The sequence below is a fragment of the Neofelis nebulosa genome, chromosome 16, assembly GCF_028018385.1.
Source record: "Neofelis nebulosa isolate mNeoNeb1 chromosome 16, mNeoNeb1.pri, whole genome shotgun sequence".
NCBI classification, from domain to species: domain Eukaryota; kingdom Metazoa; phylum Chordata; class Mammalia; order Carnivora; family Felidae; genus Neofelis; species Neofelis nebulosa.
In genome coordinates, this window is record NC_080797.1 from 37,958,982 (window position 1) to 37,977,894 (window position 18,913).

The 18,913-nt window shown below is 48.2% G+C and overlaps 1 protein-coding gene across 2 annotated transcripts in view; it reads right to left on the reverse strand.

Moving 5' to 3' along the window:
- Positions 1–449: 449 nt before the first annotated feature.
- SOCS7 (suppressor of cytokine signaling 7) overlaps positions 450–18,913 on the reverse strand; it is a 33,457-nt gene continuing 14,993 nt past the window's right edge. For both annotated transcript variants that reach the window (XM_058706040.1, XM_058706041.1), the window contains 4 exons: positions 18,061–18,189; positions 10,068–10,203; positions 9,503–9,653; positions 450–6,295 (listed from right to left, as the gene is read on the reverse strand). In XM_058706040.1, coding sequence (XP_058562023.1) covers positions 9,533–9,653; positions 10,068–10,203; positions 18,061–18,189 — 386 coding nt within the window. In that variant the 3' untranslated portion in view covers positions 450–6,295; positions 9,503–9,532. The remainder of the gene's footprint in view (positions 6,296–9,502; positions 9,654–10,067; positions 10,204–18,060; positions 18,190–18,913) is intronic.

The window sequence follows — 18,913 nt, forward strand, 5'->3', positions numbered from 1 at the left end:
CCAAAGGGTGCAGCTCCAGAAGAGACTGGGCTGGAGAGGCGCGAGGGATGCAGGTTAAACTCTCGAGAAACCTTGACTGCCAGCCTGGGGGGGAAGACAGCAGGGAAGACCGCTAGGGGAAACATGCATCCTCCCTAGCCACAGTCCCGCACCACTGCTCACCAACCGGAAGGCCATGGGCGCTTGGCCCCAGAAAACGCTCTGGAATTCTCCTGCACTTGCCGGGGAAGGCAAAAGCAGCGTTGAGCAATGGCCACTGGTCTGGGGGAACTTTCCAACGTCTCTAATTCTGACCAGACCAGTTCCGGATGTGTGCGGCTTGGCTGACATCGCGGAGAAGCCCCGATGATCACCAGGGGTGGGTCGTGTGAGCCTGCGGGGCTGGTGGCAGTGAGGAGCCGTAGGAGAGGGCAGAAAGATTGACAAACACGAACCCAAATAACATGAAGTAATTTCTAAACATTTTTATTTCAAATCTCTTTTCACCCCTCCCCCGAAAGACATGGGTCAGTACAGCAATCATAAAAAGGAGATACAAACACAAGAGTCAAATGTCCCCCGCACTGACACTTACAAAAACTGGGAGTTGTACGTGGGGTTTCCAAACAGGACCTGCAGCAGAGCTACTAACATCCCTTTATGAGAGTCAAACATGCCTATTAATACAGTATATACAGACACCCCATTCTGGAACTGATCTACAGGGACATCCCAACACCCACCCATCTATCCCCAGAAAAATACCAAAACACACCCAAAGTGCATTTGTTTATATCAAAACATCTTTCCCTTTCCCCACCCCACCCGCCCCACAGACCCTCCCGCCCCGTTTAAGATTGGCCTGCAAGTCTATTTTAACCATTTAGTAATTTTTTATCGTTTATGAAAATAAATTATACAGCAACTATTTTAATAAATTAAGCACAAAAAGTGGGGGGGGGAGAGAGGAGGAAAACTAAAGGGGAAGACAAAAGCCAGGCCACACTTTGGCTTGGAGGAGGGCAGGGTGGCAAACGGGACAGAGGCGGTTGCAGGGGGTGCAGCTCCCCTTCTGGGAAAGAACTGGCAACCACCCTGAGCCCAGAATGACACCCCTCTTCATTGAGTTTCTTAAAAACAACCAAAAAATGTACAGCAGTGGCTGTGCCACGGGCAGCACCAGCGTGGGCGCTCCGACGACCGGCCTGCCCACAGAGCGGTGCCTGGATTATGTTGTCCCTTGAAAAAGCTTCTGGGCCGAACGGTGAGGGGCAGGTCCCCGTTGAAGGGAGCACCAGGGATGGAGTAGCCAGACCAGCCTTCCTGCCCCACCCGAGCTGGGCGGGCGGCGTGTGATTATCCTGGGTTCCGAACAAGAGTGTCCTAGGTTTTCTTCACACTCTCTCTCCAGGAGCCAAGGCTGCAGTCCAGCTGCAACCAGACATTCGCGTCTTCCATGGCTGGCTGCTTTTTACCTGCCCCTTCATGCCTCTTGGCACTTGGGAGGGAGCGGGGAGGGAGCAGCTCCAGGTACCCTCTAACAGAGATGAAATGAGCATGAAGGCAAGTCACAGACTCAGCATGCAGGACTGGCTTCCCAGAGGTAGATGGGGGTGGGAAGGGAGGAGAGAAGGGGTACAGAGGACAGGACGGACGGGAAGCAGGGAGCAACTGGGCCGGCACCTCCCAGGAAGGTCAAGAAGCGATGGAAAGGACAAAGACAGTATGGAATCTGTATGTAAAGAAAGGTCTTTCCCTCGCAGATTACACAATCGGTATTTTAAATACACTTTACTCTGTTCTTCGAACTGAAGCACCTGAGTCCCCAGTGCCTCCGTCTCTACGGCCCAAACCCCACCTCACTCCTCCCAATGCTTTACTCTCCATCTTCTCAAGGCTTCCTGTCCTTTTGTGCTGAGCACGAGGGCTCCGATGGCAAAACGGGATAGGTCACGGGGACTGGCAGACTCGACTTTGCCTTCTTGAGTTTCTTTGAGGCCCACTAATCCTACAGCTATCACAGGGGGAGGGAGCCACGCTTTGCTTTCTTTCTTTTTTTTTTTTCTTTTTCTTTTTTAATAAAAAAGATTTTACTCCCCAGGAGCAAATAAATCATTTTGAACTACTGATAAACACTGCTGCAGTGAAAAGAAAGATGGCTACATGTATGCAATAGCACAAATTCAGTGTAAGAACAGCTGTGTTGACAATTAGAGATAAAAATCATTTATCCATTCCCCCCCTTTCCCACAAACCAAACCAAGAGGATTCCCATAGGGAAAATGTCTAACTCAGAAGCTCCTCCCTTAGGGACAGGGGGCATGTCATTCTCTTAAAAGTGGAAAACAAATGGCAGGTCTCCCCACGATGGAGATGCTCTCAACACCCCAACTGGTGGCAAGACCTCCGCAAATGAAGACACGCACACACACACACAACCACACACACACACACACACGCAGACGCACGCTGACTTTCAGACCTCCTTCCTGCAGCCATGGAGCTTTATCCCAACACCTAGTCCTCCAACTTCAGGGCCTGAGGCCAAGGAGGAGGCAGCAGTGCAGAAGGATGTAACTGGAGGGAAAAGTCCCATCCCCATTTCCTGCTGGGACCCGAGGGCTTCGAGCAGCCTGGCTCCCCTGAGGGCCTCGGCTGAGGGCACCCCAAGGCATCCAGCTCTCCTCCAGGCTCTCACGTTCAGATCTGCCAACACCAAGCACCATCCCTGCTCCCCCGATCTTCGTGGATGGGCACCGTGAGTGTGTTTGCAGCCGTCCCCACACCACTCCCATCCTTGGCAAGGGCCACCATGAGCCCCAGCGAAAGGAAGGACAAGGGGAGAGGAAACCTGGTGGCGAGCTCCCGCCCAGCCTCTCCTCTCAGGGGCCTGCACGCTGCCGTCCATGGCTCACGTTCAGTAGGTCTAGGCGCCAGCTGGCCAACGGGCGAAGGCCGCCGTCAACGGTCCCAAACTCCCCGTCGCCCCCCACTTGCCTAGTCCTCACAGCAAAGCCCCACCCTCCTCACTCTGTGTTCTTGCCACAGCCCGCGAATTTCAAGTAACAGCAAATCGTAGCAGTAGTTGTCACTAGCTTACGGTGGTTCACACCTGTCCTGAGGAAGGTTGCGGTAGGCTGACCGCTAACAAGTAAGGCTCACACGAGCAAGGACCCATCCACAACTTAGAAATCAATGGTGGGTCCCTAGAGGTGAGAACCTTTTCCAGTTTGTGACTTTCAAACACAACAATCAAAGAGGAATGAGTTCCGTCTGTGGACCGCCTCTCAACGAGCACGAGCACGACACAGAACTGGCAAAGGAGGGGTGGGCCCAGCCCGGAGAGCTGAGCGGAAGTGCTGGCGACAGGCCAGCCGCTCCTGCTCTCTCTCTGCTCTCTCACCAGGCCGGTCCCTCAGCCGGCTGCCCCACTCCCGCCTCTTCCTCCCCCTCATCTCCGGAGAGAGTCTGTCTCCCCTCTGTGCAACTGTCTCGCAGCCCACCCTGAGGAAGGACGAGGCTACAGCCTGGGCCGTGACTAGCGCACCAACAGATCATGGACACAGGTCTACGTTACCCTTTCCCAGGAGGAGAAAGAAGGACGGTGGTGAGGTTGGGTCATGCCTCTTCAGCTGAGGTTTGCTTCTAGACCTGAATGTCTGAATCCTCCAGCGGAAACCCCTGGTCCTACAAAGGGTAGCACCCAGACTGTGCTGAGGACAGTGAGGCCCCTGGTCGTGGGCAGGAGCCAGCTGACTTCCGGCTTTGGGTTCCACTTCACCATCACAAGCCCTCGGTACTCAGATCTGCCTGATGCTAGGAAGTTTCCATCTAAACTGAGAAAGGAGGGACTGACGCTGCTGCTCTGGATTGGGGCTGCACACACTACTCAGCACACAGCCTGCAGATCTCCGCTTCCAGCCTTCCATTCACGTGTTTCCTGTCTCACTGTCCTACCCTCGCCCAGGATCCAACGCCTCACCACCAAAGAGCTCTCCTAGACCACCTCGCCTACCCCGATCTTAACCATCTGAATTTCTTTAAAGACAGCCCTTGACTCTTCTGCCATGCTCTCCAATTGCTTCATGGATGGCAGTCACCTAAAAGATCCATTAGGCCAGACATCATGTCTTTCCCCTCTTGTGTTTTCCACAGTATCTAGCCCAGAGCCAGGCAAACACACTAAGAAAAAGAATTTTAAGTGATGGGTGGGTGAAATGGTATGTGTGTGTGTGTGTGTGTGTGTGTGTGTATATATACATATATATGTATATATATATACATATATATATATATATAAAGAATCCCAAAGAGCTGCACATCAGCCACTCAAGGATCCCACTGGATTCCAGATATATGGTCTACTGTTGGGTGGCACTTTCTGCAAGATGGCAAGTTAATCTGCACCCCCAAGAGGCAAGACTCACAGACTAAGCCAATTTCTGGGATCACTATCTTAATTGGCGGGCAGTACCACCCAGAATTCAAGGAGAGAAGAGGTACCTCACAACAACACAAAGGTGGGCTGTGTTTACACTACAAGCTCATTTTGTGGGCCCCCTCTTGCCTTATGCTTACACACAGGTAACACTGCAAGTCTCCTCCCAATTCCACTACAAGGAGGAAGACTGGCCATTCCATGCAGGACATAAGGCAGAAGGCCAACACTTCTAGATGAGACAGTCCTATAAATTACCGAGACACTGGGGCCTCACCCCCAAACCATCAGGAAACCACAAACCTGACCATATTATTTTATCTCATGAGATGAGGCAGATATAAGCACAGGGGAACCAAAAAAGGCAGTCTAATGGAATATTACTACAAAAGAACAATAAAGACCCAAACAGCTTGATTTTCACATCTTAATAGCAAACCTCTCCCCAGAGTAACTCTATAGAAAAGCAAACTCATATCGTATGATTTGACAATGGCCCGCTTCAGAAAAAAAATCAAAGACCACTGAAAAGCGCTGGAGTCTTTCTCCCTCCTCCTCCACTTCTACCTGGAAGGTGGGCAACTCCCAAATCAGCATCTGACACACTGCCCCACGAAGGGGGGCCAACAGGATCTGACTCACGAGAATGCTTGGGTTGCTAGAAAAGACACAGGAAAATAAAAAAGCTCTTGCTACCTCCCGTCACGGAAGTGGGACAACAGCGATAAACCTAAAAACAGGAGATGTAATGCTCTCCTCCTCTCTGATCCAACGACGTTCCATTAAGGCTGAGACACTGGAGAGCTTCTTCTCGGAAGAGCGCAAGTACAACAGCTTCGTTTCTCACCGTCCTCCATGTTCCCTCTCACTAGCTGACAGACATATGGAGGGAAGTACCACTGACTCCTAAGTCACGGGTACAGCCTGCCATTAAGAATCTAGAAGCATGCTCCATTAACTTCAGCAGCTCATGATGAGGGCTCTCAACTGCTCAGGTGATGAGAAACTCCATTGCCTTGACAGCTGGCAGAGGCAATAGGAACGATGTTGCCATGATCGGAGTGAAATGTACAGTCATCTCGAGGGGAGGGGTGGAGGGTGGCAGGTGGAGGAAGAATGGGACTGGCTTGAGGTCACAGAACTTAGGAATTCCGTAAGACAAAACTGGCACAGCTTCTATGAGAGGTGATGCTGAAATCACATGTAAAACCTTAGAAGGAAAGGATGTGAGGAGCCACTACTTTCCCCAGCAGGGGCGGGCCCTTTGCCGGTTTTTGTTCAGCAGTCTTCTGTTCGAGACCACCCACCCTCCTTTCTTTCCTGCTGCTACTGAGGCTACCCATGCTTAAAGAGAGGCAGATTCACATCTCTCAGAAACTCCCCACTTGATTTACACTTCTGACTCCTCCTCTCTCCTTCTTCAAGGTCAATGGTGAACGCGCGCACTCTGCCTTTGGCACCAGCTGAATGACCATCACTGGCAATCCCTCCTCCTCTCCCCTCCCCTGGACCTGTCTCGCCCTTGGTGCCACTTCCAGCCCAATGGGCACAAACCCCAGCTGCCTTTAAAGGAAGTTTTCCATACGGAGAAATGCAAATACCCAAAACAAAACTTCTAAAAAAGGAACAGTGTTGAGACTTCTTCCAGTTTTCCAAGGAGCTCGTCCAGTTCCAGGATAGCACAGGGGCCGGACACGAAGAGGCGGAGCCCCCGCTCAAAGAGTGTGGTTGTGTGCTTCTTCCAAGCCCCAGAGCGGCGAGGGGAGCCAAAGTCCTTGCACAGAGGGTCTCCGCCCTTCCCGTTCCTTCGTTCTTCCTCACTCCCCTCCACGGTAGCTTCATTTGGTTCTTCAAAACTGGAGCTTGGCAACCAAATGCCTAGATGAAAAAAGGAAAAAATCAGAGCGGCCCACTGGAGTGGAACCAAGATGGAGAGCAGCCCAGCCTCGGCTGGGGAAAAGTACAGCTCAAACAGAGAAAGGAGACCTGAAAAGCCAACGGCTCCCACCAACACGGCTGCCGGCTCAGGATGTGGCAACGGCCTTTGCTGCAGGGACCTGAGCGGCCTAGGACTTGGACGCTAAAAAAAGGTCCTAAAATAACTAATAAACATATTCCATCACATTGCCTAACCTCTCTCTCTCCTTTTCCCTCACCTTTTAATTTTCCACCCACTTCCTCCCCCTCCCCCCTCCTTTCCTGAGGCTTGTCTGCTGCAGGGACTAGAAAGTAAAAGAAAGAAAAAACTGAACCCCTGGAGTAACCCCTGGTGAGCCCGGCTAGAAAATGCTATAGGTCGTTGCAGCTTCTGGCTACCGAAGAGGAGTGATATACAATCACAAATGCCAACGCAGCTTCTACCTCCTGACTTAATGAGGGCACTGTCCCAACTGTTCTTCTGTCTGCTGACTCCAAGCACCCTGACATGAACTCCCCAGGTGACAGTACGCACAGACCAAGTGGCCCATTCAGAACTCCCAAATTAAAAGCAGGCTGACCAACAAGAAGTTATAAGGGCCGAATTTCACAAAATAGGGCCGTCCCCCTTCAGGAGTGGTACTTCCCTTTTTTCAAGGGGCCCCGAGGTCTGAATCTGGAGGGAGTAAGGCATGATGCTTACTCTCTGCCACAGGCAACAGTCCCGGTGTCACACAGAGCGAAGAGACCCTGGGAGCTCAGTTCAAGCCTTTGCCAATACACGACCGTCCCCCATACTCACGACAAATGGCTACCCCTGGCCTGTACCTTATCAGATCAAGCCCCTTCCCATCTCAGGGCCTTTATGCTTATTGGACGGCTTGCCCAGAATGCTCTGCTCCCAGATCCTCTTCTGACTCCTTGATATTCAGATCTCAGCTGAAAGGATACCTCCTCACAGGGGCCTTGCCTGATCATCCAAACCTAAGTACCACTCTCCCACCCCTAATCACTAAACTTCACCAAGTTTTATTCCTCGTAACAGTACAGTCAACTGAAATCAGCCTATTCACTTATTTACATGTTTGCTGTCTGTCTGTCTCTCCCTATGAGAACTGCAGCTCAGCGAGGTCAGGGCCAGGGACTATCCCGCACAGCACTTTTCCCAACCTACTTTGGGTACTCAACAAGTAGACAGATATCTGCTAAGTGCATAAACAAATGGGGGAACTCACTAACGCCTCTGGAAAACCATTCCACTTTTGGACCTCTCTGTTAAAACGGTTCTTCTAGGGGCACCTGGGTGGCTCAGTCAGTTAACCATCCGACTTTGGCTCAGGTCATGGTCTCACGGTTTGTGAGTTCGAGCCCCACATCGGGCTCTGAGCTGACAGCTCGGAGCCTGGAGCCTGCTTCAGATTCTGTCTCCCCGCTCTCCGCCTCTCCCCTGCTTGCACTCTGTCTCTCCTGTCTTTTCTTAAAAATAAACATAAAAAAACCCCAGTTCTTCTAAAGTTAGACTAGAGTCTAGCTCCTTATAACTTCCATTCACTGTGGTCCCTGGAGCCACACAGACTAAGTTGAACCACTCTTCCTTTGTATTTCTTTCAGCCATCAAGCCCCTCTCACCTCAGAACTTCTCTGCTCCGTGTTAATCATGTATTCCCCATATGATGAAGTTTGGAGCCCTCGGCCACCCCGAGCCCACCCCTGAACGTGCTGTGAGGGTTCCTCCCGAGGCACGGCGCCTACAGAAGCGGTGCCCTGACTAAAGGGTCCTAATTACTCCACCAGGGTGCCACCGTGCAGGTGCCGCCGTTCCCTCCTGCCTTCCCTTCCTAATCTCAACTGCAGAGCCACCAAGCAGAGAAATCCTCCCAGACATCGGAGCATTTCGATGTTGTAGGAATCGCTTCCGAGGGCATACAACTTGCCTACAACTGAAGATACCACAAGAGACTGCACACCCAGACCAGGATGCTTTAAGTTAAAGCTACGCAGCCTCCCAGGGTCACCATTTCTTGATCACTCTCCTTTCATTCCTTCTCCTCTTGTTAATCTTTACTAGGCCAGCTCACATGCTTTCCACCAAGAGCACAGGCTCAGGGATGTCCACAGCTAAGAGGAGACACACAGCTGGGATCACCTTGGTCATGGCCCAGGAAAACCCGTGGGACATAAATGCCAGTCGTCACGCTCTCCGGTTATAAAGACAGCAGAAAGCACGGGGAGATGATGGCTCCCTGGGTTCTAAGGCTGTCACTCTGCCGGTTTTTCCCCTCGTTTGCTCAGTGTGGGAGGGGGCACTGGGAACAGAGAAGGTTAGAGGGTAGCAGACGTAGTGGGTGCTTCAAGAGGACACTCTACGCAAAGGGGAAAGACGGGGGATCACTGCACCCTGCAAATCACCAGAACGTGAGATCCTGCAGGTAATCCACACCACCAAAATCACAACTCTCTGGCAATTTTGTTCCCTACTCATCCTTACCTTTCAATGCTCACGTGACTGCAATTTAAGAGACTAATTACCATTCATCTGCACAAACCAGTATTCCAAGGTATTTTATGGGGAGAATAAATGACTAGAAGTCAGTTAATGTAGTGACGGGAGAACAGCCACTTAGATAAATGAATTCCTTAGCTAATTCACTTACTCTTTTCAATAATTTACTTTTCAGTGGTCCGGATGGAAATCTAAGTAGAAGACTGAGCTTTTTTGCTCTCGCCCTCACATGCCAAGCCATGGGACACGGGAGTTCCCACTGAAGCACACGCCCGTTGTAATTAAAGGCACGTCTGCCTCCCCTTTGATGAAGTTTCCTCCCCTTTGGTGTCCTGTTTTACACGTCATTTGTGCAACAGCAAGAAGAGTGGTCAAAGTATGAGAGAAGACCGCACACTTAGTTACACTTGTGTGCCCTCCTCCTTATTTACATTCAGTGATTAGCTTGCATGCTGCTTGGCAAATACTCTTGAGGCCTCTCATGCCTATCTGTTCTTCTCCCATTTGGCATATGTGCCCCCTGGACTCCATGACCAGATCTGGTAACTGCATGGGCAGATGTCTGGATCGAGAGTATACGCATGGGGTGTGGGGGAGGGGGGCGAGGCCCACGATGATAACTGTCCAGAAACACTTAGCCGGGCAGCGAGACAGAGAGCTCATACCCTTGGTGGCGACTAGCAGGGGGCCCCTCGCTACGTGGAGGGTTCAGCCTCTTGCTTCTGTTTGGAAATGAGCTGCGCTTCCTTTAGAGACAGGTACACCTCTTCCTGAGGATCATAGTAGTAGAACTTTCGGATATAAGAGATCAGAGGTCTGTGAACACAAGAGGGATACACGTAAAGTGTTACATACAAAGATCATAAACAAAAGGCCGCTTTTGTTCAATCCTTCCTTCTTCTTCAACCCCTGGATGGCTGAGACTACACAAAAAACTGTCGACCTAAGAAAATTCCCACTTTCTCACTTATTACAGTTCTGTCTCCCTCCCTCTTACCACCTCCACTCCACTCTGCATAGCGACTGCAGAAGGGAGGCTGACACACACGCACACACCTTCCTCCCTTCTGGCTGCCGGCTGACATTTCCAGAGTTGGGTGCTAAGACACGTGAGAAGTGAAAGGGCGACGCCTGTGAACACTGACGGCACGATCAGCTGGCGGGCCTCACTAACATTTACAACCAACCCTCCATTCCATTCCCGCCCCACCCCTAGAGACCCCACTTTACTTAGGCAGTGGGAGATCCGGGATGTGATCTATCCGGACGAGCTGTCGGATTCGGAATCTGCAAAGGTGCTGGAGGGATTTGACGTTGCTGAATCGAGACACCGGATAGAGCAGCTGGACTGGAGTTGGAGGCAGTCCTTTGGGAACGAAAACCAAGAGACATATTCAGAGGGAGCAATGCAGCTAACTACCACTGCCCTCGTGAAGAGAATCCAGGGAAGGGAAATGGGGCTTCTTTACGGTTCATATGTGCGTTCTGTGCAAAAGCTCCCTTCCACAAAGACCTGCTGATTTCCATTGTCAGAGGTATTACCGCTGTGTTTCACTCAAGGGACTCTACTCGCCCCCACCAAGGGCCCCCCGAGCATTACTAGTGACAGCTGACAGTCTTGCTCTTCAGAACAGCCCAATGCAAAGCGCCAAGCCACAGACTTGACTTGCAGCCAAGTGGCCAATCCCAGGCCCGAGGCTCTCAGTGAAGGGCAAGAATCAAAGCATCCCTCCTAGGAACGGGACGTACTTGCGCAGCACATCTAGCAGCATCCTGCACGGGACAACTGGGGCTGCTCAGAAGGGTCCCCAGCCGACTCCAGCTAAGAGGCTGGTAAGTAGAAGGCAACGGCTGGGATCAGAGTTTATAAGCCTATCACTCCTACCATTTACTTCAAATCAGGACAAGCAGGTTTAACCACCTCTTATTTCCCACACACACCGCCCCCCTCACCTCCTCCCACCCTTCTTGCTCCTGAAATTTTAGCCCGGGTGCAGGGCAGAAAAAAAAGAGGATGCTTTTAAAAGAGAAGCAACTACAGTAGCTTGGGCAGGCTGGAGTCAGTAGTGCTCCGTGCCAGAGTGCCTGCTGACTGATGCCAGCCAGGCCCAAGGGGAGTCCCACACCCTGGTTTCGTCAGCATCAGCAGGCTTGGTGCTGGGGAGTTCCAACCCCCCTCGAGAGTCAATGCCACAGAACGGAGACCTCCAGAAAGGCAGGAACATGGGCAATGGCTCAAGGGAGCAAAGAATATTCTGGTTCCAACACACAAGGGGCTACTGGAGGCCAATAAGCAAACTGCTCTCAGAAAGCAGCTCAGGTGCAAAGGCTTTGAAAGAATTCTTTTCTCAGTCACTGTCCCGTCAAAAGAAATTCTGTAGACACAACTTGTTGGAAAATAACACATCTACTGTTTTTGGAGTTCAATTTCAAACAGTTTTAAAATTTTGTTTGAAGGCATGAGAAGAAAAAATTAAAGCTTGTGGACTATCTCCCAAAGCCTTTTCGTGGTCATTGATAATGGACTTTCTGAAAAAGAAAAAAGTCCGAATACATATTCTGCTGTTACCACATGGGGCGCCTGGGTGGCTGAGTCGGTTGAGCACCCGACTTCGGCTCAGGTCCTGATCTCCTGGCTCATGAGTTTGAGCCCAACGTCCGGCTTTGCACTGATGGCACGGAGCCTATTTGGGATTCTCTCTCTCCCTCTCTCTCTGCCCCTCCCCTGCTCAGGCTCTCTCAAAATAAGTAAATAAATAACTTTAAAAAATTAATTTAAAAAAAGCACTTAACTCAGGGGTGCCCAGGGGGCTCAGTCGGTTAAGTGTTGGACTCATGACTTCGGTTCAGGTCATGATCTCATGGTTTGTGAGTTTGAGCCCCACGTTATCGGGCTCTGTGCTGACGGCACACAGCCTGCTTGGGATTCTCTGTCTCCTTCCCTCTCTGCCCCTCCCCCATTTGTTCTCTATCTCTCTCTCTCAAAATAATGTTAAAAACATTTTTTTAAACTTCTGACTCGGGCGCCTGGGCAGCTCAGTCAGTTAGGCATCCGACTTTAGCTCAGGGGTTCCTACCCCGCGTCAGGCTCTCTGCTGTCGATCCCCTGGCCCCCTGTCTCTCTGCCCCTCCCCCTCTGGCACACACTGTCAAAAATAAACGTTAAAAAAAAATTTAACTCATTTAGTCATTAAAACTATACTTTGAGGCAGATATCACTATTATCCCCATTTCATATATGATGAACCTGAGGCCAGGCTTAGAGCACTCTCTCATGGCACAGAACCAACAAAGCTGGCCTGCCATGAACACCCGCTCTGAGGAAAAGCTGAGCCCACAGAACCTCAAAGGAAGGTTCTCCAGGAGTCTCTCCAGAGCAACTCTCCCTCTGTTGTCTGACGGGGGCGCTGTCCAGGGCAGCCCCAAGCACTCTGATTCATGACCAGCTGCTCTCAGTCTTCTCCTTGCTCCTACCCCTTCAATCCTAGGGCTTATATTCTGAAGCACTGTAGCCCTCCTCCACCCACATGGTCAGTCGTCTCCTCTCACACGCTATTAAAAAAAAAAAAAAAAAAAATCACACATGGATTTCTCTCTTGAATATATTTAAACTCAAGTGGTTTCAAAATGGTATTGGGTTCAAAGGCCTCTTTGAATTTACCCTTTCTCTCTCTTGCATTTTAAAAATATTCTTTAGTGAATTAAACTATGGCAAACAGAAAGCTTTTGGGGATGGGTTATAATAACGCTAAATTCAACATGATGTTTCAGAGATAAAGGTAATTTATGTATCTAATTATTTATTCCCAAAGACACAGTACTATCAGACTTGTGGCTAAAGAGACCAGGATAATATGCAGCAAAAAATTACCTGATTGTTTGCCTACTTGAATTTTAATGACCACATATACTTGCCTATTTAATTGTGTTACTTATAGCCTTAGGTTCACAAATAGCGATTTGAAACCTGTTAATTCTCTGATATTCCCTGGTGTCAACCTGACCATTTACTGTTTGCCCCCAAACACAGCAAACAACTGGAGCTCTTGCATCCAGAGCACGTTAAGGGAAGAGGTTAGAGATGGAAATAAATCCAAGACAAGACACTAGGTCAGCTGAAAGGGAAGGGACAAGATGGAACAGTGATCATCAGGAACTTTCCTCTGGTCCTTCCTACCAGGGGACCTGGGCTCCAATACAGTTTCCAGCCACTTCATTATTTTCTCTCCCCCTGCCCCCCCACCTCAAGGACCAGGTTAGGGGTGACAAGTCTCTCCCAAGTCTGAGCACCCCAACACACAGGTCTTTCTGCCAAACCAAACTGTTTCCTGAAGACCAGAATTATCCAGCTCAAAATGTCAATGGTACTGGGAGGGGCACCTGAGGAGCTCAGTTAAGTGGCCAACTTCGGCGCAGGTCATGATTTCGCGGTTCCTGAGTTCGAGCCCCACACCAAGATCTCTGCTGTCAGCATGGAACCCACTTTGGAACCTCCGTCCCCCTCTCCTGCCTCTCCCGCGTGGATGTGCTTTCTCCTTCTCTCTCAAAAATAAATAAACAGGGGCGCCTGGGTGGCGCAGTCGGTTAAGCGTCCGACTTCAGCCGGGTCACGATCTCGCGGTCCGTGAGTTTGAGCCCCGCGTCGGGCTCTGGGCTGATGGCTCGGAGCCTGGAGCCTGTTTCCGATTCTGTGTCTCCCTCTCTCTCTGCCCCTCCCCCGTTCATGCTCTGTCTCTCTCTGTCCCAAAAATAAATAAAAAACGTTGAAAAATAAATAAATAAATAAATAAATAAACATTTAAAAAAAAAAGAAAAAAGAAATCCTGGGATACAGACCTGTCACTGAACAAACAATTATAAGATTAATGATGGTTACAAAAGAGAGACCTATTTCCTTAGAGTTGTGTAATTCAAAGAGTGATTAAAAAAACGAAAATTTGGGGAACCTGGGTGGCTCAGTCGGTTAGGCATCCAACTCTTGATTTCAGCTCAGGTCATGATCTCACTTCTGTGGGTTGAAGCCCCGCATTGGGCTCTGCATGGACAGTATGGAGGCTGCTTGGAATTCTGTCTCTTCCTCTTTCTCTACCACTCCCCCACTCGTGTCGTCTTTCTCAAAATAAACAAACTTAAAAAAATTAAAAACAAAAACAAAAAAAAGGTATTGGGGTGCCTGGCTGATTCAGTTGGTAGTGTGTGACTCCTGATCTCAGGGTTATAAATTCAAGCCCTACACTGGGTTGTAGAGATTACTTAAAAATAAAATCTTTTTTTTTTTTTTTTTTCAACGTTTTTTATTTATTTTTGGGACAGAGAGAGACAAAGCATGAACGGGGCAGGGGCAGAGAGAGAGGGAGACACAGAATCGGAAACAGGCTCCAGGCTCCGAGCCATCAGCCCAGAGCCTGACGCGGGGCTCGAACTCACAGACCGCGAGATCGTGACCTGGCTGAAGTCGGACACTTAACCGACTGCGCCACCCAGGCGCCCCAAAAAATAAAATCTTAATGGGGTGCTTGGCTGGCTCAGTCGGTTAAGCGTCCAACTCTTGATTTTGGCTCAGGTCATGATCTCAAAGTTGGGAGATCGAGCCCCACGTCAGGCTCTGTGCTGACAGCATGGAGCCTGTTTGGGATTCTCTCTCTCCACCCCCCGTCTCTGTCTCATCTCCCATCACTCGCTCGTGCACTTTGTCTCTCAAAATAAATAAACATTTAAAAATAAACTAAGGGGCACCTGGGTGGCTCAGTTAGCTAAGCGTCCAACTCTCGATTTTGGCTCAGGTCGTGATTTCACATTTCATGAGTTCAAGCCCTGCACTGGGCTCCGCGTTGGCAGCATGGAGCCTGCTTGGGATTCTCTGTTTCCCTCTCTCTGTCCCTCCCTGCTCATGATGACTTTCTCTCAAAAATAAATAAACATATAATATGATATAATATAATATAATATAATATAATATAATATAATATACAATAAAATAAAAATCTTTTTAAAAAAGATTTTCTTTTCATGTACTTCAGATGACAAAGATTCTCCCAACTAATAAAGATATGTTCCCTTTCAGTTTGGCTCGAACAGCATCAGGAGTTCTGTGTTAATCCAATCATAGTCTCTCTCTGAGACTGCTGTCCCGTAGTATAGGCATTTGGTTTATAACTGTGGAATGGACCAGACTGAGATGCAGTGACCTCAGATCTGTGACAATCACGCTCCACTGTGCTAAAAAGACATAAGGGGGAAAGCGACATCAGGTGCCATCATTTTTATTTTCACTAAGGGTCCCTCCCCTGATGTCAATTATTACAGTTGTTCTAATTTCCTTCCTTCTGCTCCTTACTTGCCACCATCCAGAACTTTCCCATTAGTCCTAGCTTTATGATTCCTAGGATCCCTAGCATCCCTTTATCACCAGCCCACATGCCCTGTTAGTGCAGCCAACTCAGAAAAACTTGACTTTGAATCCTGGCTCTGCAATTCACTGTACCTCAGATTCTTAATCTGTGCGGAAGGATGGGAGGGAGGAAAGGGAGAAGGGATACTGTAGTATGCCTTTAAGATTTTGTAAGGGTTTGGGGCATCTGGGTGGCTCAGTCTATTGAGCATCCGACTTCGACTAAGGTCATGATCTCGCAGTCCATGAGTCCATGAGGCTCTGCTGACAGTTCAGAGCCTAGAGCCTGGAGCCTGCTTCGGAGTCTGTCTCCCACCTCTCTCTCTGCCCCTCCCCCATTCATGCTCTGTCTCTCTCTGTCTCTCAAAAATAAATAAACATTAAAAAAAAATTTTTTTTAATAAATAATAAAGGATCTTGTCAAGGTTAAATGAAATAATACCTGGCCCCTTGTAGGCATTCAGTTATCATCATCCCAAAGTCTCAACAAATAGGCTCCTTTTAAAAACTACTGAGCTAAAATCCCTGGTGCCGGCTAAGAAAGCTCAACCCAAATGCTAATGACTACCTCTTCTTCACACCAAGTCCCTCACAGAATCAATCTCACAGAAAGTCTAGACGTTTACGACAGCAAAGGAGGACAGCAAACAATGGTAAAGAACACTGGCTTTGCCCTTTGTCCCAGTCGTTCTGAGAGCGGTCACTTACAGTCTAGGAGCAAATACTAACTCTGCTTTGCCTTCTCAACTTGATTACGGTTTGAAGTGCAAACAGAGATCCTATCTGCAGCCTTCCTCCTGGGTCCTAAAAAGACACCCTCCGCTAATAAAAACACTGCTGTCTTCCCTGTAGTCCCCACAAATCCCAGCAAGCTCGCGTTTCACTTTGCTTGCTGTCACTCTGCCCCGTTAACGGAGTGGCGGCACATAAAGCGCACGGTCTGGAGTTAGTCGAGCCTGGGTTTGAACTCTGACTTCAGCACTCATCAGCTAAGTGACGTTTAGAGTAAGGAACTTCACTTTTGAGCCTCAGCCTCAGTTTCTTCACTGGCAAAATGAAAATGGTCTTATCTATAAACGGACCAATCTATTAGGTTGTTGTAAGTAATCAGAGATGTTTAAATAAAGAATCTGACAAAATAACTGGCACACGATACGATACGATACGATACGATACGATACGATACGATACGTACTCAACAAACAGTAGCAGTTGTTCCAAGTTCTAGCCGCTTAGTTAACAATGGCAAGAATCTTAAAATTTCTGCAGACAGGGCACATTTGTAGAAGGAAATGAGCTATACCAGAGGAGTCCAACAAAGTCTCTCAATACTCTACAAGTAGATACATGCTCCAGACTTCAGAATCCTGTGCGAGGATTTCCCTGGTTTACCCATAAACACAGCTGCGTCTCTGCCCTCGTCAATCTCCGCCAGGCCTTGTACTGAGTTTTACATGTGCTTCTGCCTTTACCTTCCTACCTGTCTCCCCTTTGAGGAAACGAGGTCTCTGAGGGTAGAGATGTTGCTTATTTTTGATAATGATAACCCCCAAAAGCCACAAACTTTTTTTTTATGAAGTTTGACTAGCAATTCTTTTTTTTTTCTTTTTCTTTTTTTAAATTTATTTATTTTCAAGTTAGTTAACATACAGCGTAGTCTTACTTTCAGGAGTAGAACTCAGTGATTCATCTCTTACATGTGACACCCAGGGCTCATCCCGAAAAGTGCCCTTAGTGCCCGTCACCCATTTAACCCAGCCCCGCAAAAGCCACAAACTTAAAAAAATTGCTAAAGAGTCAATTCCTGTAAGAAAGGATTCTAACTTTTCTCTTTAACCAAGTCAACTGCATGAGACCTAACTGTGTTGACAGCGCTGAGGCAAATATTAAATGAAGTGAGAATTAATACAGTTCGCACCCTGTCATGCCTTATTTAAATCACCAAGATTATAAAACACATTCCTATAACCTGGCTCAATCCTGTTACTGATGTTCTGCCTGAGGCTCCACTGGGAACCTCTTTTTAGAGCAATTTCTTGGCAGTCAGTGTGTTTAAGAATCTTAATTTGATTCACTGGGAATGTATAAAGTTCTCATTTTCAGTTCTGTTTGTAACTTACGAACTCCTCAATTAATATGCTTGTTTTGCTTTTCCCCAGCCCTATTACAGCAGGCTCTTTCAAACCATTCTTTCGGTAAAGTTTATTTAGATACCGCACTACTAAGTGGGCAGAAAGACTATGTGATGGCACTAGCAAGGATGGGAACTTCCCAGTGCACCCAGATGGAGAGACATCTTTATAGTCAATGCCGGTAGAGACAGGAGGCACAACAAAGACTACCTACTCTTTAATAGGAAGTTTAGTGCGGAAGGACAAAATCCACAGCAGACTGCCACTGAATTCAGCCTCCTTGACACTCAGCATTGGCTTTCTAGTGAATACTCTTGTAGCTTCCCTGTTCCCATAGAAATTGCCTGAGCAAGTTCTCACCTCTCTGCTTCACACGGAAGTGTGAGATCCCTGGTTCAAGGACAAGGAGACACCTCTGAATGTTAAATATTCATCATAAGACACCTGGACATCAGAGGCGGGATCCGTTTTCTCATTCATGTGGTCAAAAAAGCAAAGATTCCTTCTCAATATATTGTAGGATTAATGTTCAAGGGCAGGGGATTAACCTAACCACTAGACTCTAGGAAGAGTGGTTACCATAAGAGCCAGAAAGAAAACTTCAACGAAGTATGGCTTTTTCTGGGGAGAAGGGGGGGCACATTTTGGTACTGTACTGCATCATGACCATGTTAAATAATTAATGTAACTATAGCCTTACCCGGAACCCTGGATCTCAAGAAGTAGAGAAACTTCCCATTCTTGGAGTGCATGATGGCTCTCTTAATGAACTCCACCACTGATTGACAGCGATCCTCAAATTTAGGATGACACCACAGGCTGAAAGTTCCTGCCACGGAAAATTAAGGAGAGGTAAAAATGTAAAAACTTACTTTCAAAAGATCTGGGAAGTTACCTTGAATGTTTTAATAATTCTCAGTTCTGGGAGGGTAGTTTGTGGGCAAGCTGTCAGACAAAGGTCCTGAAGCCACCTGTTCCTGTTTGTTCCACAATTAATGGGAAGAAAAGATGTAGCCTCTAATAAGGTATTAGAATGCACACTAATCCTTAAATCATGGACCATAAGAAAAGACTGCCATAGCAAAAGCAAGTTTAAATGACATCCCCTCAAAAGATCTGTCTACCTGTCTTCAAGCATTCATGGAATAGTTGGGGAAAGAACGGAACAGCAGTTCTGCAAGTCTCATTCATTCATGTGTTAGGCACAAAAAGTCAAATTCTAGGTCTTCTTTAACTTCTAAAATCCCACTCCCGCCCCAAACATGTTCCAAAGATCCCACCCCAAATTCTAAAGTCCCCAAACCCAAAGAAAAAAACAAAAACCCAAGCACTAAGTGCAAAGAAGTCACCCACAAAAGGGACAGAATCACTCAAGAGAACTGCAGATTTGAGTCTCTCTAGCCACTCTTACAGTATCACTCAAAAAGATGAAGACAGATGCTCCATTGCAAACTGGCAACGGAAAGACCCACACGGCTTCTATTAAAAATTCCACTCATTCAAGAAAGAAAAGCCGCTTTGAACAAAAAGTAACTGGAGAACCATTTGAAAGT